Source organism: Acomys russatus, chromosome 2 (genome assembly GCF_903995435.1).
Source record: "Acomys russatus chromosome 2, mAcoRus1.1, whole genome shotgun sequence".
In the NCBI taxonomy this organism is placed as follows: domain Eukaryota; kingdom Metazoa; phylum Chordata; class Mammalia; order Rodentia; family Muridae; genus Acomys; species Acomys russatus.
The window spans coordinates 73,643,006-73,669,571 of record NC_067138.1 but is presented as its reverse complement, the minus strand read 5'-3'; the positions used below and the strand labels follow the sequence as shown (position 1 = coordinate 73,669,571).

The 26,566-nt window shown below is 40.6% G+C and overlaps 1 protein-coding gene across 3 annotated transcripts in view; it reads left to right on the top strand.

The window, feature by feature from the left end:
* Astn2 (astrotactin 2) overlaps positions 1 to 26,566 on the top strand; it is a 985,961-nt gene that overhangs the window by 565,006 nt on the left and 394,389 nt on the right. For all 3 annotated transcript variants that reach the window (XM_051163215.1, XM_051163211.1, XM_051163209.1), the window contains one exon: positions 7,779 to 7,929. In XM_051163215.1, coding sequence (XP_051019172.1) covers positions 7,779 to 7,929 — 151 coding nt within the window. The remainder of the gene's footprint in view (positions 1 to 7,778; positions 7,930 to 26,566) is intronic.

The window sequence follows — 26,566 nt, the reverse complement described above, 5'->3', positions numbered from 1 at the left end:
TTCATCAGTGCCGGACACAAAGAGCCCTTGCTACCTTGCCTACAGCCCCTGCCTTCTTGACATTCTAGCCTTTCTGAACCTCACAAAGGTCCACTAATCAAGATATATATCCTCTTTCTTCCAGTCCTCAGCATGTGTTGTTCCTCCTGGTGCAACTGCATTATCTTGCCCCATCCTTATTTTTTTTTTTTTTTAATTGATTGCTATCCATCGTTGGTGTCTCAGGCTCATTATTGTTTCACAGTCTATATGGGACTCTTAGCCCACTGATATTGTTATGTCTGCCTCCAACACATGCTATATCACACCCAGGAAACAGCTGGATGCCCAGAATAAATCGGATACCTGTGGAACACTTTACATGAGTAAATTGGCCACCTGGAACTGCAGACCTTCCCCTTTCCTTTCATGGGCTCCTTACACTTTTAAGCCACGCCTTTGGCAACTTTTATTATACTATGTGTATTACCAATTGTTGCTACTTACCCTATACTTCATAATAGTAGGTATTTCAGACTAATTACTGAGTTTATTTTTCATGAAAACTTAGTTATCTGGAAATAGGTAACCCCATTTTTTAATAAGAAAATGGACAATTGAAATTAAGAGACCAACGAAAACCAAAAAGACAAAGAAACAAACAAAAACCCAAAACCTCCCAGCTGATGTTCTGCTGCAGGGCCTTCGGATTCCAGACAAACCTTTTTACTGGTAGCTTGTGATTTCTGCAAAGGGTACTGAGAAAGACAGGTGGGAGGAAAACTTGACTCCTATCAAGCAGCTGTTGCAACTTCCTCCTTCACTGTAGCTGAAAAAAAAAAAAAACAACAAAGTTTCATGCTGTTATCAGAGAATGATTAGTGTGCATCAGTGGGGGGCTTGTCACTGCCTGGGCTCTGAGTCATACATTCGCACCTCTCGATGAGTGGCACAGACCTTTCCTGGTGTCTATTAACAGCAAGCCATGTCAGCATCTGTTCCCAGCTGCCCTGCCTAACGCTCACTCTGTGTGGTGCACAGGCTGACGAGGCTAAATGGCACCCAGATGAAGCATTTGCACCTGACCAGTCAGGTGATAGGGACTGAATCTGCTCTCAGCCTGCTGGAGTCTGGCTGACTACATTTTGAAATCCAAATTTTCCATTCGGGAAAGGGGCACAATTACTGTATGAGAGCTAGAAACACACTTGGAAATGTTTAGACAGTGTCTGGACTTTGGCAAAGATATCAAGTTACAGAGAAGCTAAGGAAGATCTAGATCATCCCTAATCTAGTGCCTGCCGGGTAGTAAGTATGCAAATATTTAATGAATGAATGAACAGTGGGTGTGTTTTCAGGTTTGCAGAACACATTTGCATATATCAAGTGTTGTATTTTTATAACAATCTAGAGTTGAAAATAAGACACATATAGTTCCTATTTTATAGGTAAGAGGACAGAGGGTCAGAGGAGCATTTACAGAGCAGATGCATGTGACTTTTGGAGGTGGACAACACTGAGTTCAAGGTTTTATTTTCTTTTCTCTTTTTTTTTTTTTTTTTTTCTTAGTTCAAGATTTTTATAGCCTCAAATTATAAGGATGATTGCCTCGGCTCCTTGTGTTGCTATAACACAATTTATAGGCCGGATACTTTTTAAAGAATAGAAATGTTTCTCATAATTCCAGAGACATGCGATTCATGATCAAAGTACCAGCAGGGTCAACTTCTGCTGGAAGCTCAGTCTTTGCTCCCATGACGATGTTTTAAAGATTATGTCCTTTGAAAGGGTGGAAAGTTACAACTTCATATACACATTGGCAGGGGGTGGGGTGGTCACAGGGCATGAATCCTCCCATTAGGGCATCTGATTCCATTTGCATTGTCACAACCCTCAGAATACCATCACCTCCTGAAGGCCCTATATGTAAAGCATGCTACCTGTATGGCTGTCAACATAAACTGTGGGATACATTACAAACTTGCGTATCTTATAAGTTATAATGTCCTTTCAAGGAGAGAAGGACGGAGAGACACGAGAAAGAAAGCCTTGAAACAGTAGGGGCAGATACTGGATCCTGAAGTTCCAAGCCATGAAGACAATGGAAGCTAAGCATGGTCAGGGGTCTCTGGAGTTATGAAGAAGCAAAGAATTGCCCCCATATGGTGTTGGGTGACCATGGCTCTGCCAACATCTCTGTCTCCTTTGACTTAAAATCTCCAGACCTGGGACACAGTTTTCCCAGTTGGTGATGTTTGGTATGCAGCTCAGGTGAAGAAACAGTGTTTTCAACCTTTATTCCTATGGCAGTTGATAGTATTTTGGACCACATGCACCTAGGGGCCGGGGTGGGGATTGTGTAGAGAACAAACAGGCTTTTCTTGTCCGGCTAAGTCACAGGGAAAATGAACACTGATGTTTACTGGCTTAACTGCTATGGGAGTTTTCATCTGCGTTAACAACAATTTGTTGGTGCTTAACTGTGGCATAAAAAACTCTAGTGGATGTGTGCGCACAACCTTCCCTTGCCTGAATGACCAGGGAAAATAACAAACATCCCCTAAAAGCTACTCCCAGCAGCTTCCCAATGGAAGGGAAAAGTCTATAGGTGACAAGGCTATTAGAAAATCAAAATCAACTGCATTGGGAAAAAATTTTGACCCCATATGACCTACACTATACTTGGCATATAGCATGTGCCCGGAAAATCATTAATGCAGAAGTTAGTGTTGATGGTGTTGGTGGTTTTTATCAAGGACTAGATTTTTATGCAGATATCCTGGAATCCTGATCCTATTTCTGTAATCCAGTTTACCTCTGTCCCTGGGGCAGCCATTTAACCCTTTAGTCGCTTCTTCCAATGCTAGTAGGGCAGCTCAGAAGTACAACAGAATACAACAACCCCAAAACCTAGACTAGGGCCAGATTGACCGATTAAGCCCTAAAGCTTATAAAAATAAAACAAGAAAACTTTGAAATTTTCAGGCAAATGGATGGAACCAGAAAAGATCATCCCAGGTGAGGTAACCTAGTTCCAGACAGACATGCATGGTATATACTCACTTACAAGTGGATATTATCCCAACATAGAATTGCTCTGAGAGACTCCACCCAGCAGGGGTTCGGGACAGATACTGGGGCTTGCAGCTGGACCTTAGGAGGAGAGCTGAGAGTTGAATCAGAGAGTGGAGTGGCTGGGGCGACGATGGAAGGATGTGGAGGGGTCAAAAGCTCCACAGGGAGACCACCAAGATCAGTGGATCTGGACCCAGGCAGCCTCCACAAACTGATGCACCGACCAAGGACAATGCATGCAGAGTACCTATACCCCCTGTTCATATGTAGCTGATGGACAGCTCATGCTCCATGTGTATGGGGAAAGGAGAGAGAAGGGACTGCCTCTGGCAGGAACTCTGGTACCTGCGATTTGATCACTACCCCTTAGAGGAGCAGCCTTGAGCACACACAGAGGATGGGGATGCAGGCTACCATGAAGAGACCTGATAGACTGTGATCAAATGGTGGGGGAGGAGGGCCCGCATCAGAGGTCTAAGGGAGAGGAATAGGGTGGGAGAGGTAGGGAGGGTGGGAACCAGAAGAAAGGTGTGAGGGGATAACAATCGGGATTATAATGTGAATAAATTATAATAGAAAGAAAGAAAGAAAGAAAGAAAGAAAGAAGAAAAGAAAGAAAGAAAGAAAGAAAAATGCAGTGTCTGCCCTGAGCTCTTTTCCTCTCTGTGTTTAGTTGCTTCATTTCCTATGTGGATCTAATGGCTCCTCTTGGCTTAGCGAGAGCCCTGTGTAAGGCCTTTGTGTCTTGTGTACAGTGTTTATGCAGAATTGATCTTATTAAAAGCTAGCAGTCTGCTCATCTGTGGTCTCCAGGTCCCACAGAAAGGTAGCATCTTTTGCTTATTTTTTGCTTCTGTTTGTCTTTTGTCATTCTTTTATTTTCATTCCATGTCTTTCATTTACTTCTTCTGTCCGTCTTAATGTTTCTCATCTTTTCATTTTCCCTGCCTCTCCTCTTTCCATGTATTTTCATACTCATTTATTTCTCTCTTTCTCCTACTCCGTCTCTCCATTTTTATTTCTCTGTTCATATACTTTTTTCTGTCCTGGTTTGACTGTGTGTATATCTCTATGTGTATATCTCTCCCCCTGCTAGGCTGTCTGTCTGTCTTCCTGTCTATTTTCTACTTCTCTTTATTCATTTTACTCCAGGTGACTACGTGGCTATGCCTTAGTTTCTTTCCTTTCTTAGCCATTTCTCTATGCTTGTCTCCTTCCTTGTTCTCATTTTTCCCAGATCCCTTTTCCTTCTGTTTAATATCTCCTCATTGCTCTTGCCTTTTCCAAATACTTCTGATTGTGTTGACATCTTAAAGCTTTGTAGTTTCCGAATATCTTCCACTCTTTCCATGCTTCAAATATGGCCAGTTTCCTAAGAACTTCATTTTATAACTCTAAACCTCACCGCCCCCCCATATACCTGTCACTTGACTCTATCCTAAGTTAGGAGCAATCACATAATTCTGCTTATGTAATCTGCAGCATCCTTTCTATAGAACCAAATCTGAAGGGCCTAGAATGGGAGCACAGGGTCAGAATAGGGAGTAGCATGGTGCCCTTGGACAGAATCCTTACAAAAGTAGAAGATTCTTGGAGCCTGAACTTCCTGATATTTTCTTCTTTGTTTCATTTAAAAACCTTTGCCTAGCTCATATTCCATCAGCTCTGTTTTGTGAACTATATAGGCATGAATAAATCCTAAATCCTTTTCTCAAAAAGCATACGGTCTCACTAGTAGACAATGGAACTGGTAATGACAATTGGTTATGTCATAGATTTACACAGTGTACTCACAAGATAAAAGAATCCAATCTTGTGGGATCAGAAGGAAAGCTCTATAAAAGAGATAACAATGGGGTGTAGTAATAAGGACTTGCCCAAGGTCACTACTCCATCCCAGGTTATAGAACAGGGTTTGTACATATTAATTGGCCAATCAATAAACAGGTAAGATATATGTGTATATGAATGAATGAATTTAATTAGTTTTCACCTTGTCTTGGAATTTCACCAGGAAAATAATTCAGAGAGAAGTATCTTACACAGAATAGAAAATGTGATTAGGCAATGCTCAACATTGTAGATATTATATCATTTTAAACTTTAGATTTTTGGATTATAGATGTTGAATAAATCAAGTACATACAGTCTATACTGCTCCCCACCCCAAAACTCCTAGGTAGATAATGATTCTGGTCGCAAGAATTTTGGGTAATACTCAGCCTGGACATAGTGATCCATGCTCTATTTTCTCAGCTGACTCTCCTCATCCTCCAGATATGAACATTAGTGGCAGATGGCCTCAGTTTTTTGTGTCTAGCCAGAGGGAACTGCCTCACCCAATGATGCTCACTTGCTAACCTCCAGACTACAGTTCTTGCAATGACCAGAGGGTGTAGGAATACCAGGGTCCAGATGCCTTATTATTACCTGACATGTCAATAAAGGACCTCCCCAGCCCCTGAGCTCCCCATGGGATCAACTGATGATTTACTGTGGGTCCCTGACCAAGTCCTGACAGTTTCCTTTTGCAGATGAATCTCCCAAGAGGAGTCCCCCTGTGTATAACTGCACTCCAGAATCTGTTCTTATGACTGACCTAAGATTCAGTTTTCAAAGAATAAGAAACAAAAGGCTAAGCAACAGAAAAATATAAAGATAGGGTAAATATTGTCAAATAGTATGTTAGTCAGGGTTTGCTAGAGGAACATATATATATGTGTGTGTGTGTGTGTGTGTATACACACACAATAGAAACTTTTGTCTGTTTTGACAATTATATATATGTATATATATACATACATACATATATATGGGATTTTAAAAAATGGCTTACAGCCTGTGGTCCAGCTAATCCAACAATGGATGTCTACCAATAGAAGGCCTAAGAGTCCAGTAGTTGTTGAGTCCACGATGCTGGATGTCTCAGCTGGTCTTCAGATAATGCCAGAATCCTGAAGAAGTAGTCTCTAATATCAATGAAAGAATAGACTTGCCACTGAGAGCAAGCAGGCAAAAAACAAGCTTCCTTCTTCCACATCATTTACATAGGCTGCCGGCAAAAGGTGCAGTCCAGATTAAAAGGGCATATTCCCACTCAAAAGATCTGGATTGTCAGGGCACAGTGGTGCACACCTGTAATCCCAGCACTCAGGGAGACAGAGGTAGGCAGATCTCTGTGAGTTTGAGGCTAGCCTAATTTACATAGCAAGTCCAGGACAGCCAAGGCTACAGAGAGAAACCCTGTCTCTGAGAAGAAAGAAAGAAAGAAAGAAAGAAAGAAAGAAAGAAAGAAAGAAAGAAAGAAAGAAAGAAAAAGAAAGAAAGAAAAGAAAGAAAGAAAGAAAGAAAGAAAGAAAAAGAAAGATCTGGATTAAAGTATAACTACATCAAAATCTGGATTAAAAGTTGGGCTGATCACTAAAAATAATTTAATTAAGAAAAAAACCTCCCACAGGTGTACCCAGCTGTGTGGGTATTAGTTAATTCCAGATGTAGTCAAGGTGATAACAAAAAAGAGCCATCACAAATAAATATCTAGAGAAAAGATTGTGAAAACCCTTGAAGGCCAAGAAATCTACTTAGGTGCCCTTCTGGAAGTACCAAAGAATTATTGAACAGAGGAGTATCCTATTAGAGTTAGGACTTACCAAATTCACTGCCAATCATAAAAATCAGACTGAAGGGATTAAAATTAGAAAATAAAATGAATTTAGAAGCCCAATCTGCACACTTCAGGCTTGAAGGAAAAAGGAATGAGAGACTCCATTGCTAGTATCTGTCACCAGCTCTTTCTGCTCTTTGGTTTGTTTTACTGCCATTCTGGGACACATGAGCCACATCAGGTGAGAAGACACAGCATTTTCCCACCACCAGTGGGGCGCTCTTATGAATTACTGCATCTGTAGCAGTCATGTGTATCCCCGTGCAAGCAGTCACTTTTATGGAGCTCCTTATTCATAAAATAGCAAGAGAAACTTTGGTGTATATTGCCCATATTATAGAACCCATCTTATGGAATCCCATCATATTAGGTCTATAAACAGTATCTTTGAGGAAACTCATTTGGAGAGATTTCCATGACATTCCAAGGAATAGTTGTTGACAGTTTGACCAGTATGAGGTGCATGCAATGGTTTGAGAAACAATGCTCTCTGGTGTCCTAAGGACAGAATCGTGAGTTTCTGTGTGGAGCTCTTATTTACAGCCTGTGTAATTTGGGAATAAGTCCTACAATATTTGTAGCCTCAATTTTATAAATTGAGGTCAGAATAATAACATTTGAATCCCAGGGCTGCTGTACAGTTTTTAGAGCTCATGCAAACATATGCTCAAGTGGCAGAGTTTTGTAGTAGATGGAGGTTGAGACCACCAGGTGGAACTTCATACAATGTTGTTTCTGTTACAGTGTAAGTCCTTAGGAAAGAAAATTCACATTTCTAACACACAGCTTCTCTATTGGTAAAATGGAAATATTACAACCAACCTCTTTCCATAATTATGAGTGTAAATGAAATAATATATAAAGATGTAAATTTCCTTTTCTTTATCACAACAGGATATAAGTAGTATACTCTTCACTGTTTACCCCTTTAATCTTTTATTTATGTTATTTTCCTAATTGTAACAACATAATGACTTCCAATGTGTGGAATTTACATTAATTAATCAAAACAAACTGATGCAGCTATCCCAGAGGTTTAACCATCCCCTTTTTCTCCAAGGGAAGAAGCGATGCTGTCCACATACTTTGAAAGCATCAATGACCTGCTGTCCTCCTTTGGTCCAGTCCGTGACTGCTCAAGGAACAATGGGGGCTGCACTCGCAACTTCAAGTGTGTATCTGATCGCCAGGTGGACTCCTCAGGATGTGTGGTGAGTGCTCACTGGGGCAAGAGCTTTCATATACTGGGGGGACCCTCTGTACAAAGGGAAGTGAATCACACTGCTTACAGCAGCATTTCTCTGTGGGTCACAACTCATTTAGAGGTTGAATGACTCTTTCACAGAGGGCTCCTAAGACCATCAAAAAACACAGATATATACATTATGACATGTAATAGTAGCAAAGTTACAGTTATGAAGTAGCAACAAAAAATAATTTTCTGTTTGGGAGCCACCACAATATGAGAAATTGCATTAAAGGGTTGCAGCATTCGGAAGTTTGAGAATTACTGGGTTAAAGCTACTGCCTCTGTGTCCTTCCAAATGCTAGGCTGTTGGGGTCTCCTCACCTGCGAAGGAATTTTTAGAAAAATACAATGAGATAGTATAACTTAAGTGTCCCACTTGAGAGGCTCTAGATTCTAGAAGCTTATAGTGCTTTTGGAATTAAAGCTTTTGCAATGAAAACAGTACCCAGTATAGGTTCTTTAGTGTAGTCTAGAAGATGTTGCTGTGGAGACCCAATGTTGGTAATAGACTTCCTTTGGAAGTTGGTATTTGAAATATCTTTGAAAACATGGATCAATTGGGATTAAGAAAATTGTGCAGATATCTAAAACAAAGGAGTAGGGTAAAGGAAGGAAACCTTTTCTTTAGTGGGATTCCAGTATCTAGCGTAAAATAAGGACACAGGAGAAAATAAGGGAAGTTCTTTGTCACCTAAGAAAATACATTTCCAAATTGATGGGGTTTTTGTTGTTGTTTTTTTCTTTTTTTGGCTTTTTTGTAAGACTGGCTAAGGATAGTAGTTCAAATTTGAGTTTCAAAGCTACAACTATCGAGTGGGTTATGTCTCATGAATTTGAAGTTTTAACAAGTGAATGTCTGTGCATGTATACATGGGTGTATGTGCGTGTTGAAGTGGAGGAGTCCAAACATATGCTTGGGAAGCATTGCTTTGCAGACAGGCACAGCCTGGCGTCCAGTGCTCTTCACTTGGCTCCTTCCCAACCTGCCATGCACATCCCTCACCACTTGACTTCACTCTACTCTCGAGCCAAATGGACCTGATTAGATGCTATTCTTTGAACATGCTGCTTGTTTAATGCTTCATGCCCTTCACTTACAGTCAATTTCTCTGCCAGCCCTTGGAGCAAATAACTAGACATGCTTTCAGACTTTTGTCTTTTTGGAAAACATCGCCCTCCCACACAGGTAGTGGTCTTCCTATTGTCTGTACGTACCTTTCCTACATTGCATGAAATATTTTATAGCAGACTGCTGCTGTAGGTTTGTCTCAACCAATAAGCTGAAGGAGAACCCAGGAAATACGTTGACTGAATTCAATACATTAGCAATATACATCTTAGAAAGAACAGAAAGTACAAGAGGGCAGGGCCAATGTTGGGAGTCATTGAAATTTTTAAAAAAGGAAAGAAAAGAAAAATATAAGATAAGATGTGAGAGAGAGAGAGAGAACCAAGGAAGAGGGAATATACAGTTGACACATCTCTAAAGCAGTGGAAAAAATAGTCTAAGTTTAGGAGACCAGTAAAAGAAACTTTTAAAATATGAGAGGATACAACAAAGCTGTAGTTTATAGTTAGAGGTCAACACATCTTTAGAGGTGGGTGGAGAGTTCAATCATTTTAGTTTTCAGGCTTATAAGTGACAGAAAGTTGACACGGAGTAGTTCAGAAGAAATGGAGAAACTCATTGTCACAGGCGATGTTCAGGCACACTTTCCTTTAGAGGCTCAAACAACTGGGTTAGAATCACACTCTACTTCCTACCACTGCTTTTTTCCATATCATGTCACTCTATGACCAGCAACAGCTTCTCTACTCTCCATCCTGTGGGACAATGGCTCTAAAGAAAAACCTTAGAGTATCTCATTGGACAATTTGAGTCTCACCCCAGCTCTTCACCAAAGAGACCGCCTGTGGTTAAGGGTCTGGACCAGATTCATGTGTAAATGAGTCACGTGGATAATTTTGACCAAGAGGCTTTCGAAGCATGTAGCTCAGATAGGTACAGACATAGAAAACCAAGGAAATTCAAGTCCCAGACTCTGGAAGAGTAGTTGTGGGTGCTGTGCAAGCCTATGTACTAGCAGTCTGACTCAGAATACTGTAGTCAACCCTTCAGTCTCCATACTGGAAAAATGAGACCCAGTGAAGGAGACAGAAATTTGTTCACATTGCAGAGCCAATAGTAGACAAACAATTCCAGTGAATTTCCCATACTTGTGTCTCCAAAGCATGATCGTGGCTTGTATGCAGAGTTTATCATTTCTCATTCTTCAAATACTTAAGCTCCTTCTTCATTCGGGTTCATGTCCCTGAGAAATAAAATTCAGAGTGCAGAAATGGGGGGTGGGGCCTCAATGAATGTTGTGTGGTGTGGTGTGCATGTCTAGGAGTGGGGTGTCTCTCTTTCCTCTCATCAACAAAAACTGAAAAAAAAAATGAGAGAGAAGAAGAAATTCAATAGCCTGATAAGTTTTGGGGGATTTCCCCCCCCTGGACTAAGAAGATACTCTGACAACTCTTGGCACAGTGGATGCTAGGAAACTCTGCTGCACTGCATAGGCATCCTTAAAGGCTTAAAACTTGTTTTATTTCTCATGCCATCCCTCATAAGAAACGTTCATCTGATATAAAAATAATCATATCTTAGTGTGTGTGTGTGTGTGTGTGTGTGTTCATATGTGTGAAGGTGCAAATGTGTGCGCTATTATGAAGATGCCAGAGAACCACCTCTAGTGTTATTGCTCAAGTTCACCTATCTCTTCATTTTCTTTTGAGGTAGCATCACTCACTGGCCAGAGACTCCTAGGCTGGCCAGCAAGCCCCTATCTCCTACAACACTGGCATCACAAGCAACAAAGCATTCTCTTTCTTTCTTTCCTTCTTCCTTCCTCTCTTCCTTCCTTCTTTCTTTTCTCTTCATTTTTTTCAAAAATGTAGTGCCTGGAAATTAAATTAAGTTCCTCATGCTTGAAACATTTGCTGACTGGGCTGTCTCCCCAGCCCTGATATACTTTGTATTAAAACAAACAAACCATCTCTTACAACTAGTGAGCAACATGGATTCCCCCATGCATGAATACATGAGTCTATGGGGGAATAGAGGGACTTCCTATGGTCTTGCCACCAGGTGGCAGGTTAGAGGATCGTGACCACATGTTCAATATCATTCCCAGAGCTAATAACATTTGGACTTGTTTTCCTGCCAAGCTGAGAGGAGTTGATCTGAGTAAGATGGATTTCAGTCATAATTTGATCATTGGATAGCTGTGGAATCAACAATGGTATCTCAGTTTCTTAATACTTCCAAATGAAAACAATAGTTTTTGAATGCACAGATTTTTCTGCAGGAAAAAAAGAACACAGCAGAGGGTGGAGAGATGACGCAATGCTTTCCATGCAAGCAAGAGGACCAGAGTTCTCGTCCCCAGAAGAAACATAACTGCTGAGTGGGGCCTATCTGTAATTATAGCCTCAGAAAGGAGCCAAATGAGATCCCTGGAGCAAGCTGGCTACCAAGAGTAGCTATATCAGGAAGCTCTGAGTTTGACCAAGAGACCCTGCCTCAAAAAATTAGGTTTTTAAAAAAAATAGAGGAATATTACTGATATCAACCTTGGTCCCCCCACATTCACAAGCACACATGTGCAAAGGCATCTACTCACATGTGTGCTCAACACATGCAAACACGAGTATGTACATACTATGTACTCAAACACATGATAGAAAGAAAAAATAGATTATTCAATAGATGGTGATTTGGGATTTGCACAATATCATTTCTGTATGAGACAAGCTATATTAATCATGTTTAATATATATTAATATATATGATATTGGAGTCATACAAATTTATGAGCACCTGAATTGAGGAGAGCCCTCTATGATATTTCTGCAACTGAATATTATTTTTACTTCCTATACATATTGAGAGTAGAGAGTAGAAAATTAATTCTAGTCAATTCTGGTTTTGTTTTTGCTTTTGCTTTTTACCTCCCACTTTTATCCAAGAATTCATGGGGAGTCAAGATGATGTGGGGGTCTGTGCTATCACCTCTGGTTGCTGCCTGTTACTTCCTCTGTCCCTATCCATCTTTCTCTTTCATTTCTGGTACATATAAGAACCTCTTGGTCTCCCCTGAATCATAGGTGTGTGATTTATTCTGGTATCTACTGTTTGGTGTTCTTCATCTTACCATGAGGTCATATAAGACCTATCCACATCTCTCCATCTAATAGCTTTCCTTACCCTGCTGATGCATAAGAAATATCCATATATCCACTAGTTTTTATATGTCATCCTTATCTGAGAAAGGTTGTCCAAAGGTCTCTTGTTCTGTACTTGCCATGAAGGCATTTGTAGTAAGCAGTTTTCATAAAAAGTGAGTACAATGGCAAGTCCAGCCACTAATGAGAAAGGTCCAAGTCTACCACTCACCCAGAATGGCAAGTAAAGCACACAGCCCTCAGACCCACCTGGTGTGTGTGTGTGTGTGTGTGTGTGTGTGTGTGTGTGTGTGTTCACAGTTCAAGTCTAGGCCTTGTGGCTGCTAAGTGAGAACCTCACCACTGGGGGATAATCCCCTCAGTGGCTTGATTATATAACAGTCCTTCATCCTCTTTATCCACTTATGTGATTAACCTGATAGGAACAGAGCATCAAGTCCCATTTCAGGGGAATTGCTAGCAATTACACGGTTCCCTTATTGACTTTCAACATTCTTTCTCAGCTCACACAATCTGTACTTCTTCATAATGATTTGGAGGAAGACTGCTTCTATAATGCAGCACAGCTCCTTTTCTTGCTTTCTTGTCTCATTTGGCACTATGATTGTTATTAGTAGTAGTGTTGATATATTTGAAACTCAGTAACACACAGTGACCTTGAGTTGTGACCTGTATTCATCAGATGAGCAGAAAAATATATCCTTCTGACAATGAATACACAGTAATTCTTAAAATCAATGAACATAATATGGTATCTTACCTCACAACAAAAAGGGAGATTGAGTATGGAATTATTAACATTAGTGATTAACCGACTGACCCTCAGAGGTGGTTTTTATCATGGATTCTCAGGGCATACCCAGTACAACTGCAGAGGAATCCTGATATAAGGGAGAGGGTCACTAGCCTATAAAACGGTAATATAATTAATTTGTGTTATTTTAAGTTACCAAGTTGTGATACTAAATCACACTAGAAATACAATATTACTATAGTATGAAAACAGTAAGGAGGTTTAATGGAGTAGATAAGATATAAAGACATGTATCTTTTTTATTGTCTAACACTTATGGAGAATCCTTACCTCTAGAACAGGCATGGAAGAAGTAATAATGAATGAAACACTGGAAGGGGAAGAGAGCCTAAAGTTGAAATATCACAAATCTGACAAGCATTATCAGCAAGGCATAGGTTTAAATGCAAGCTGTGGGGTCTGTTGAATGTGTGGCAGCATATAAACTTTAGATAAAATAGGCAACTAAAACAAAGAAAGCACCTAATGCTTTCATCATGGCCAAGCCTTCCATCACCATCTCTGAGTGGCCATTGCTCCTGAAACACTCATGTACTCTGTGTCTTTGAGTTGTCTCGATTTTCTTAGCATAAGGAAGACACCTCAGGACTGACCCAATACCAGTCAATAAAAATTCATCATCCTTATGTCACAAACCACTAACTGGGGTAACTTTGCTATATTTGGATAAAAATCACCAACACTCAGAGGAAAACGTTTTCAATGTTGACATCCCTGAGCGCCTGAATGCCGACGGCTTTCAAATTTCTGGGGCTTTAAACTCTAAGACCTGAGAAGTAGAAATTTATGAGTTCAGGCTTTTAAAGATAGAGACTGCCAGCTCTAGGCACTCAAGTTAGAGCAAGCTCTGAGTCTTTAATGCCAGCAGCTAATGCTGCAGCCCTGGGATTTGGGGAATCAGGACCTTGACACTTACCAGGGGGTAGGGAGACAGCTCCTAAGAATGGATGAAAGGACTTTTGATACTGAGTCCTTCTCAGCTCTCTGGAACTCCCCCAGTTACCTGGTCTTACTGTTTCCACTCTATTTTTTTTCTAATTAATATTTTAAATTAACATGCAAAGTAATGGGTTCACTATGTCATCATAACCTTTTACCTTTGTAATCCTTAAACTGTCCTTCATAGGCTCTTCAGCCTCCGCTGGAAACTCTTCTCTACTACTCTTCATTTGCTTTTTAGCTGCCAAATGAGGTGAAGGCTCATAGCACTGAGAGTCCCAGAGGTGTATAGTCATGTCTCAGATGCCTTCAAACTTCTATTGCTGTCAGGAGCCTCAGTCTAGGAGCCCAGGATTTTGTCTGCTCTTAATGTCACACATTCAGCCTGTTCTCAGCCCATGGTAAAGGCTACACATAGGTGAATGGAAATGACAAGATGACCACTCTAGCTATGGTTGAGGAGAAAGATTTTATTGTAGATGGGAGAAAAAAAAAAGAGCCAGCGGTGTCAGGAAGGGTCCAGACAGAACATAGTCAGCAGCATAGACTGAGTCATGAGAGGAGAGAGAGGGGAGAGGAGAGGAAAAAAAGAAAGAGAAGGGACCAGGAGCCAAGAGCAGAGGACTGGAGAGGAACCAGAGGGAAAAAAAAAAAAAATAAGAGGCAAAGAGAGCACATGGGAAGGAACCAAGTGAGCACATAGTCAGCATGCCTGAGTTATACAGGTATCAGATGCTGGGCTGTTGGAGTTTAGGGTAGGGACAGAGAAGTGCTGGGAGGTACTGAATAAGACTTGTCCCAGGTTTCTTTGGATCTAACAGTAAGTAATGAAGACTGCCCAGAATAGGGATTTTTTTAACTTATTGTTTAATTTTATGGGGCTCTGAAAGTATATATATATACCATGTGAATATAGGTACCCATGGAAGCCAGAAGAGGGAGTTGCAGGTGGTATGAGCTGTCTTATGTGGGTGGTAGGAATAGAACCAGGGCCTCCTTAACCAATGAGCCATCTCTCCTGACATAAACTTTGATTGCCTCCTAGTGTTTTTGTTTTCTTGGTTAGTTGGTGGAGGTGGTGGGCATTGCTATTGTTGTTAAGTGTTTTAGTGTACACACACACACACACACACACACACACACATACACACATACACACACACACACACACACACACACACACACATATATATATATGGAGAGACAGACAGACAGACAGAGACAGAGACATAGAGACAGAGGCAGAGACAGATAGAGGGAGAGAGACAGAGAGATAGAAAGGCAAAGAGACAAAAAATGTGCCATTATACTAAATAATAGCCTCTTAGACTAGCCTGCAAAGAGCAAACCAGATCCTATTATGTAGACAAAAGACCATAGCCTGCTTCCACACATAACTTGTAATACATAAGAGGGGCATAGTGTTACTTGTATACAGCTTCTGTTTCTACCAGTCACATGCCTCATAGAAGTACCTACTTCAAACTTTTTGCAGAGTAAACAGGAAGATGCTCCTTCTTTTATCCTGCATGAATAAAGCTATAGGACACATAGTTTTATGCAGAGATCATCTGTAGAGGTTTAGTATGGACCATGTGAAGCCTACTAGAGCTTGTTTAACTTGTTTGGCATAATGACTGGATCAAGGCCTCCTGAATCAAAAGTAGCAGCTATGTTATTCCTCAGTGTGACTGTGAATTGTTTAAAACAACCAGTCTATAATGAGGACATTGTGGCTAATGAGGATGAGATGGGGTTATATTTAAGGCTAAAAAAGTAGCAGAGTTTGGAGACCTCTCATAGTCAACGTTCTATTACTGTGATGAGACACCATGACCACAGCAAATCTTATAATGGAAAGTATTTAATTTTGTCTTGCTTACAGTTCAGAGATTTAATCCATTGTCATCATACCATGGAGCATGGTGGCATGGTGGCATAGTGGCATGCAGGCAGACATGGTGCTGGATAGGTACTGAGAGCTCTACATCTGGATCAGCAGACAGCTGCAGGAGAGAGACACCTGAGCATTTGAAACCCCAAAGCCCATCCCAAGTGACACACTTCCTCCAATAAGACTATAGCTACTCCAACAAGGCTACACTCCTATTTCCTGTCACGTAGTGCCATTCCCTAATGATAAAGCATGTGAGCCTAAAAGGGACATTCTTATTCAAACCACCACAAACCTCAACACCCAAATAACACAGCAAGTATCTTAATTATTGTTCTATTGCTGTAAATAAACACCATGACTAACTCTATTTATATGAAAGAAAGCATTTAATTAGAGGCTTTCTTACAGTTTCAGAACATTAGTCCATCATCATGGCAAGAAGTATGATGGCACACAGGCAGTCATAGTGCTGGAAAAGTAGTTGTGAGCTTTATATCCTGATGCACAGGCAGCAGGTAAAGACAGAAAGACACTGGGCTTAGAGTGAGCTTTTTGAAATGCACAGTCAACCTTAACACAGCAGGCCACACTTTCTAATCCTTTCCAAATAGTTCCATTCAAACGCCTACAGAGGCCATTTTCATTTAAACCACAACATAAAACCTCATGCAAATAGTTGTAACTCTAACTTGGAGGGAACTTGGCTTGTGTGCAAACACAAGTACACACACACACACACACACACACACACACACACACACAATTTTCAATACATTCACAAAGATATATGCATATAAATAAATAGGATGAATTATATAAATAAATAGGATGAATTATTTTTAAAAGGCAGCATCTTCATTTAATAAAAAGAAAATATGGAAAAGTTCTTCTAATAAAGACTAGCCATGGCATGAATATTTTCAACATTTTTAACTATGCTTACCTTCTAGGCAAATAACTTTAAAGACAGTTGGGTTCCTTTCATCTATTTTACTCGGATTCATTAAATTCCCAATTCATAGGTCAACTTAATTGTTCCAAGTATCTTTTATCATATAAAAAGTTACCTCAAAACATAATTATTTAAGATGTCTATTTTATTGCTTGCAATCCCACATATCAGGAATGTATGAAGGATACAGGTAGATTGTCTCTGACAATAGATGTAATGTCTGGGCCAAAAGTTGATTTTTTTCAATAGGTCTCCTCATTTACTTGGCTGGTATAAGAGATAGGCAGGAGACACTGTTTCTGTTGATTTCATCTGAAGCATTTTACTAAAAATCAAATGGTCTCCGCCTGAGGGTTGACTTTCTTACACAACACAGGGTGGACTTGCAGAAGGAACATCCTAAGATGGAGTACTCTAAGATCTCAGGCGGAAGCTTCTCAGTCAACAACCTCAGTGGCCCCAAATATCATTTCCACTACATTATATTCATCAAGTAGGTCACTGAAGTCATTCCAATAGCAGATGACTGGATTAAAGAACAGCAGATTCAGTGGCCATCTTACCTGTTGACATACAGTTGAATTACAGTCAAGAGCTACTGGCAGGAGAAACTGTAGAGCTCTTCTAACCAAACCGGCCATCTACCTCAAACATGTAAACAGAAAAGCAAAGACCTAGAATGATGGAAAAATTATTCAAGTTCATGTAAAGAGGTGGAGACAGAATTTAGATGCAATTTCAAGACTCCTTCCACCCACTTGCACCTTCCTGTAGTTAATGCCTTTCATTAGTTAAGACTTGTGAATTGCTGTAACCAAGCACCCAGTAAAGACAGCTTAAAAGAGAAAGATTAATTTGGCTTAAAGACTTAGAAAATTCAGTTCATCAAGGTGGGGAGGGCATGGCAGAACAGAGCAGTTTGCATCACAACTGCCAAGAAACAGTGCAAAAACTGATAGAAGATGCCATAGCAATATATAGTGCATACAGACACCTGACAAACTCAAGTATTACACCTAGGTGCTGCCTCGTGCCTTTCCTTGCCTCTCAATAATGCTATCATATTAGTAATCCACCAATAGAGTAGCCAATTGATTTGGTGAGAGTCCTCCTGATCCATTTGTTTATGGAAGTGATCTCACAGACAAGTGTGCTTCACTGATCTCTTAAGCATTTATTAATCCAATCAAGTTGACAGTTGAGATTAAATAGCAAAGTGTGCCTCTCATCGCCTTGATACTTACACATATTATCCCCTTAAACCTTAACATTCCACCCCTGGCCTCCCAAAAGGCTAATCTCTATCTCATAATACAAAAAGCAGTCAGTCCATGGCATGAGTCTCTGCAGTCTTCACAGTTTCAGCAGATTTCAAAAACCCAGAGTCAAAACCTCCTCTAAGATGCAAGGCAAAATTTTGCTATAAGCCTCTCTAGAAATCTAAAAGGAAATTACATTCTTCCAATGGACAGTGGCACAGAATAAATATCTCTTTCCTGAAAGGAGGAAGGGGCGCATGGGAAAAGGTGCAAGGCAAAAGCAGAAGTAAAATGCATCAGAGCAAACAACACATGACGTGGCTCTGTGCCGTGAGTCTGGTGTGATTTGAATATTGAGGTGTGCTCTGACAAGCTTTGAATGCGTTGCTCCCGTGGATTTGCCATTTGCAGAACATACAGCTTCTCTTATAGTCTGGCTTCACCTGTTGCCTCCAGCTTTTTTTGGTATTCTGGAGGCTAGCAACTGAACTCTGAGCTCCCAGGTGGCTAAAACTGAGAAAACCACTTTTCTAGTCAGTTTTGCATAAGCAGGCTACTTTCACCCTGTCTTGTCAAAGGAAATTCTTTCAAATGTGGTGGTGGTTTTATTTCTTGGAGTCTACAGTGTAGTGTGCTTTGACTACTTCCAGAGTTGCAAACAACACACATGCCCCAGCCCAAATGTTGTTCTGTCATGCTGTTATATACTGTTGCTGTGTTGTCTTCAAAGCTTCTGTGTAAAATTAATCGGTCTATCACATTTGGGCTCAGCTTCACACAGTGTCCCAAGATAGTTACAAAACCTAGACAGAGCCTTCACCTGAATGTAGCAATGATGAACTCTTCCTTCAATTCCCAAGAATGTCCTTATGGCTCTTTGTAACCTCATTAGCACAGTCTGCATTTCACACTTCTTCTGCATTCTTGCAATTTGGCTTCCTACATCAAGTTCTGATTACAGCATTGTAGGCCAAAACTTTTAAAAATTCTTTCCACAAACCAGTTGTGAAGCTATAAGGACCCCATAGTTGAGTTTGCGCACACACTAAAGTAATATTAACCCTAGTAGCCATTTTCTGCATTAGTTAATTTTCTCTTTTCTGTAACGCATCTAATGTAAACAATCTAAAAATGAAAGAGACCAGCTGAAATATCCAGCCTCATGGACTGAACAACTACTGGATAATTGGACTTTCTATCTGGGGACAGCCATTATTGGACTAAGTGGACCACAACCTGTGTAAACCACTCTCATAAATCCTCCTTTAATCTAAAAGAAAAAGATAGAAAATAGGCTTATTTGGGGTACATTATTTCAGAAGAGTCAGTTCATGCCTGAAGTCACAGTGTGGAAGCTGAAAAAAGCAGACACAGAAGAGGGACAGAGCCAAAAGAGTAAGGCAAGACCATGACTCTAATGACCTGCTTTCTCTAACTTGGCCTGACTTTTCACTTCTGCCAGGAAGTCATTATATCATGAACATATCAAGAGATAAATCAATTGATTCGGTCAGACCCCTTGTTATGCATTTCTTGTGGAAGTATACTCCCAGACACATTAGCATTTCTTTCTTTTGTTTAAAAGATTCACTTACTTTCTTTTATCTGTATGACTATTTTGCCTGTATGTCTATCTGTGCATCCTGCGTGTGGTAGTTAGTACCTGTGGAGGCCAGGAAAGGGTGTCAGATCCCCCTGGAGCTGGTGTTACAGGCAGGACAGTGTGAGCAATCATATGAGGTTCTAGAAATCAAATCTGGGTCCTCTGGAAGAACAGCCATCTCTCCAGTCTGTCCTGGGCATGTCTTAACTCATTCAAGTGAGTGACCATAGTTAACTGTCACATCTCCCTGTCAATGCTGTATCAGACCATTTACTCCACAGCATTATCTGTATCCAGAATTATAAATGGAAGATGAGGTATAAAAACAAGAGTCTCATTTCATTTAAGCTATTTCAGAAGACAGCGTAGAGTTCAGCAAGTCAGCCGTACTGCCTTCAACAGGTCTCTTTAACTCTTGATGTAAGAAGACTATGAGGTTAGTGTCAGTGTTGAGGAGAAGGGGACAGTGGGTAGAGGGAAATGGCATGTACTTAGCACCTGACATGCTCTGTGCTAACTTATTCGTATTCATGGCAGTCAGTTGTTTAAGACTGTCTTCCTAGATGAGCAACACTGTGTCCACTTTTGAAAAAGAGAAATACTAGTGATGTGCAAGCAACCATCCATGCAGGGTCTGCATGCAACTGAGGTTCTAAGTGCTTTGCCTTAGAACTGCTTAACCAATTTCATTCTCACAATGATCATGTGAACTAATTATTATTCCTGCCTTCCCTTTTCATGTGAGGAAAAGGAAATTATCTTTCAGGAAACTTGTCTGTGAAGAGAAACAAAGTGGGAAGAGAGATGAAAGGGGGAGTGACGCTGCATAGATTTGTGTACTTGTAGGATCCTGTGGAGTGATGGTCTCTTCTGGAGGTGTTTTCACCATCATTTCTCAGCCTACCTCTGAATGCCAGCCCCATTTCAAGCTCATTCCACACTCCCCATCCCTTATGAAGCACTAGTCACATTTTTTACCTCCCCTTTTCCATCTTTTTCTGTTTCTATTTTGACCTAAAATGCCATCTGGCCTCTCAGATAGCAGAAAAGACCAGAGGAGCCATGATTACCCAGAGATACTGAGGAGGCAGCAGGATGCTGTCTTTTTAAAGGCGATGTGAGTGAGGAGAAGAATGTTCATTTATTCTATGCCAGGCACCTTGTGATGCTGGTCAGAAGAGGCAAGTGCTGTAATTTTGTTCAATAAGGCGAAGAAAGTAGCTCTTCTCCATTCCTCATCATTTCCCACTTTTAATGGCTCAATTGGGCTGTAATTAAAGAGAAAAATTTAAGAGGGCAAAAAGACAAGCAGGAGGAATCATCAGAGTGAGAAATTGCTTTGGAGCATGGCCCAGGCACAGCTGACCACCCTGTCTGCATGGTCCTCCTCTCCTCCTGAACAAATATAGCAGAAGGGATGAGATTCCATGGGAGCTGGACACTGGACAGTGGTCTCCTCTTCCCAGACCTGGACTTCTAATAGTTTAGTTCATCCCTCTACAGCTTTCCAACAAGAGTGCTGAATTCAGTGCACAGCCAGGAGGGCCTTGCCAACATCTAAAATGAGAGGAATGATGCTTGCCACATTTCCCGTTTTGGAAATTGTTAGAAAGATGCAAAGTCAGGAGGAAAGCATCTTTATAGGAACTATTTCAGACATCTAGATGGAGTGTACTCATCAGACTGCTCTCTCATCTAACAGGTCCAAAAGTAGAGGATTCTCTATGTGTGTTTTTACCAGGCTGATATTGTTAGTGTTGCTAATAAATCAATGAATAGATGCTGTGAATAGTATCAGTCCTGGACTGCTGTTGGTGCCCATAGAAAATGTTTAAATGCTGATTGTATGCCAGGGTCTGGAGTAAGTGCTTGAGATGCACCATGCCGAACCTTCACTGTGATCTTATTCCAATCAAGTGCTATTATTACTCACAAGATATGCGTAAGAAGCAGAAAGCATGCCATGCTTGCCCAAATCCAACCAGCATGGTAACCGCAGAGCCAAAATGCAAATTCAACTTTTTCAGATTCCAAAGTCTGGAATGTTAATGCTACAGAGGGCATCTTCCAGTGATGAGGATAGGCCCCCAGAAATGAAACAAACGCCTTTCATGTCAGAGAGCATCTCTTTGCCTCTCAAATTCCATGATGCAGCCTTCTTCCTCTATTGTCAAGACAAGTGGGTGTTTTGAAACAGTAAGTCTGTATGGAAATTGAAACTGCTCTGTCTTTGGTGCTTCATTACAAGGCTCACACTTAGGAATTGCTCTTCCCTCTTTATTCATCAATTTGAATAGCTCCTTTGGAAGTTTCCAACTGAGCCTTTTCCTTTCAGGCTATTCAGGGGAAGAGTGGGGCAGAGTGGGGTTCCTGAGATTATAATGTGTGGCATTCTCATAAAACCCATGCACCTTTTTATGACATTAAATATGATATTCTTCCTGTGACATTTGAAGCCTTGTCTGTTTTGTTGTTTTGTTTGTTTGTTTGTTTTGGGGGGGGTTGTTTGTTAGTGTTTCTCCTTCTATTCCATTTTACTTCTCTGGGACCTCTTCTTTCCAAGTCTGGCGGTATTTCTGGAAAGCAAATTTTATTCTGTGGAAGTAACTGTCTCTTAACATCAGAGGATAGACTGCCCTTCCAACATGATAGATTTTACCCTTTAATTCCTGGGAAAAGGGGTCTGGGAAATACACCATTATTGGAGAAAGAAAAAGGAACACATAGGCTGGATTAAGTACCTGTTGACAGTAATCATTATGAAAATTGCTTTAGGAAAGGCACCTCAAAGACCAACCTGGGAAAGTGGCCAATGTGTTGGTAAGGCTTCTCTTGGCTTCAGAGTCCATGACTTTAGGATAAATGTTCTCAGTGGGCAGTGGTTCTGGTGTAGAAAGAGTCTGAGAACAAAGGACAGGACAGGGGCTTCTCTCATGAGTTGGAGAGAAAACTACAGAAAGGATAGACTAGCCACTCAGGTTCTAACTGTGTCTTTTATGTACCCACCTCAATCATCTTTTCTCCTTTGGAGTGGCACCCCTGTTAGCATGCCTTGCAGCAGGTAGGGACCAAGGGATGTTGGGAGAACCTGAAACTGCTGGTTCTGGGTCAGAAACACAACAATTAGTGTAGAATTTATAGTTGTCCACTGTCACTCCTTCCTTCAGGAAGTCAGTCCAGTGTTCATGCTCTGCCTTCTGAGAAACTGGGACCAAAATCTTGCTCTGTTACTCTCTAATGTGATCAGGGGGCAAATTACTTAAGACCTCTGAATCTGTTTTTTCTTGAGTAAAACAGGCATCATAATATTTCCCTAAGTAAGTTAGTCTTAGGAATGACTCGGACAATGCATTCAGATACCCAGCACCTGGCTCTAAGCATTCCGGAAACACAGTTCCTATTATTATGATCTTGCTCCTATAGGGATGATGGTGATGTTGGTGGTAGTGATTATGTTGGTGATGATGACGATGACCACTAAAATTGTTTAAGTGCTTGCTATGTTCCAGGCACCTTAGGTGACACAAGAAAGTTGACCTTGCTTAAATATATGTACCTACTAAAATGTAGAGCATGAAAATTTATGCCAAGCAGCTTAATATGAGAACTTGTCATTAAGCAGAAAGAATTCCTCATACCATTTATAATGGTTGCCTAATATTTCATGGAAGGAAAGGTAGCATTGATTGCACTGACATCTTAGGCACTTTGTTTCCAACATAGGAACCACATTATTCTCATCACCATTGACAGGAGCTGCTCCCGGGCATTGAATCATTTCCTGAGAACAGATCCCAGCGCACTTCTAAGGACAATTTTCTATTACTTCATGATTTAGGTGAAGGAGTCTCAGAAGTTTCCGCTCCACCCCAATTCTACAATGCTATGTTACAGCTAGTGTTCTGGTTTACGGTCTTCTTTTCTTTCAGCCTTCATGTTGTCTTTCAAGGGCAGGCTACAGTGTTTGATCAAATAGGTCCCTAAGTAGGAAGTGATCAAAGGAAAGTGGCACTTTAGGGAGTGAAGCTCAGTGAAGTGAAAGAGGCCAAAGCAGGAGTGTACAGAGTCAGTGAGGCAGAGGGTCTGCTTCTCTTGGAGATTATGAGGATGTTATAAGCTCTGGATGCACAGCTTGCTGGATGCACTGAGCCCCTGTGAAGCCTGCTTCTCAGTCTAGAGGCAGTAGATGTTGGTACTTGGATGGGTGCCTTTTGCTTGGCTCTAAAGTGAAACTCTTGAATAACTGCATTCATCTTAATTGTAATAATGGAATTTTTGTATTTGTGGAGTATTTTCCCCATCTGGTGTTCAGTTTCTTTGTATTTTAGGTATTTTTTAAGTAAGTTATGCTCTATGTAAAATTAAATTATTTCCAACATGACTTAAATTCATAAAGAAAAATCTTAGGGTCTTTTTTTCCACATCTCTCCCATTTCGGAGATAACTGTGCCACAATTAATCTATGTAAAGACTTCCTATACTTGTGTCAGATGTGTGTGTGCAAATACAAATAGGAGTTTACATATGTGAGTTTAAGAATGGATCAGAGTGTTGGAGCAATGAATTACTCAATAGTTAACAGCACTTGATGAAACTTCCATAAGACTGGGGTTTAACTTCCAAAGCCCACACAGCAGCATAGAAACATTGGTAAACACCACTTCCAGAGGATACAATGTATTCTTCTGCCTCTGCCCATACTAGGCATGAGCATGGTATACAGACATCCATGCAGGCACATGCATGTAGGCAAAGCAGCATACACTTAAAATAAATTTAACTCAGGATGGAGAGATGGCTCAGAGGTTAAGAGTATGGACTGCTCTTCCAGAGGTCCTAAATTCAAGCCCCAGCAACCACATGGTGGCTTACAGCCATCTATAATGTGATCTAATGCCTCTTTTGGCCTTCAGGTGTACATTCAGACAAAGCACTGTATACATAATAATAAATAATAAATCTTTAAATAAATAAATAAATGCAAGTCTTCTTTAAAAACAAAAAATGGAAGCATAGCCAGTTTCAGTGCCACATACCTGTAATCCCAGAACTCAGAGAGACACAGGCAGGCAGATCTCTGTGATTCGGGGCCAGCCTGGTCTACAAACCTAGTCCAGGACAGCCAAGTCTACACAGAGAAGCCTTGTTTCAAAAAACAAAAAATGGAAGCATAAAGGGAAGTCAAGTGTAATTCCATGGAATTATTTTCCATTTCAGAACTACATATCTCTACCTATGTTTTCAAAGAGCATTCCCTTGTCATGTTCCACAAAAGCTTAATAGCTCTGTATAATTATTTTCAGAAGTAAAGTTGCGTGGCTATATGTGTGTTGCTCATTGTAGCACATTTCACAATTATGCTGGAAGCCCTGAGGCCAGCCCTAAAGTAATAAATAGTAAATAAATAAAACTGAGCACAAAGAATACAACAGCTATAGTTACATGTAACTGATATGTCCTAAATTCCAGTCTGAGACTCTTCTCCACCTGGGTGGCATTCTTCTTTTATGCTTCTCATAAATTTCTTTGTCTCTTATCATGAGAGTTCAGGGGATAAATGAACAATGATACCACCACCACCACCACCATCATTACTCTCAGTATTCTATATAAGGACTTAACATTATTATGTCCTATATTCTTAATCTTCTCCTTGACTTGTCTCAAGAATGTACCATGGCACAGAGTCTGTCACTGGGAAGCTGTGTGGCATGGGGCAAACTGCTAAATCATCTTGCCTATAAACTAGTCATGATCGTTATGGTTCATGATGTTGTGGCAGGGTCCAGTGTGGACAGCAGGCAGGGTCTCCCTTCCCAAACTCAATTCCTTTCTAGAAAGGAAGAACATGACAACAATGGATATATGGTAAACTTTTCTCTCTTTCCTTGATCTTCAAAAACTGTCCAGAAACTAGACGTGGCGATGTACACCTTAAACAACTTGCTTAGATACACACTCTTGCGAAGTAGCCCAAGCTGGTCTTGAACTCATGTTGCCAGACTAACCCCAAATTTACCACTCTCCAATCTCTCTGTCTCCAGAATGTCAGCATTACAAGTGTGTGTTACCATTGCCTTGTTTGCTAAAAGCTTATCTTTTTAAGAACAATAACTATGGTAGGTGCATGGGAGAATATTTGAAATGTTTAGAGGGGCAAGAACAGTATACCCTTTGTTATATCCTCTGAGAATTATCTTTAATAATCTAGCATCCCCTCTTTGTTTTTCTGATATATGTTTAGATAGTTTACAGTTAAATGTACAAGATATAAAAAATAATGGGCAAAACATCCTTTATGGTCTCATTTATAGTAATTAAGGAATATGCTCAAACCAACACCCCAAGTCAATGGGAATACTGCCTACATCTGCAATCCCATGCCCCTCATTTACTTCCTATTCTACCCCTTCTTCTAGCCTATAAGCAAGGATGGATTTAACTTGCATACTACTTTTTTTGTTGTTGTTGTTCAGAATCTCTCCATCTAGAACTAATTGGCACAGCTCCTTGGTTTTATTTTTGGCTTGTGGTGGTAGAATCTCCAGCATAAAGCACATCTCACCAAGCAAAGTTTTTTTTTTCAGTGATCTTTACCTTAACCTAAAGTAAAAACGGATGGTCATCTATCTGTTATTTGGTTTTATTTGCATTTTGAAGCTCTATAGTTAGAACATAGCATCTAGGTATTTCCTATGTGTTGCATGCAATTCCAGGCCTTTCTGTTACAGGGATGAACTGTGCTCTGACCAGCAAAGAGCTCATATTTGTTACATAGTCAACAAGCAATGCTCTGGGTCCTGTGCTGAACTCACACCTGAATATTTGGCGCCCCTCATTTCAACGAATCCCCTGTGGTGCAGGGTTTCCCTGGGGCTGCAGCTTCTCTCCGTTCAACCTTTGCCACA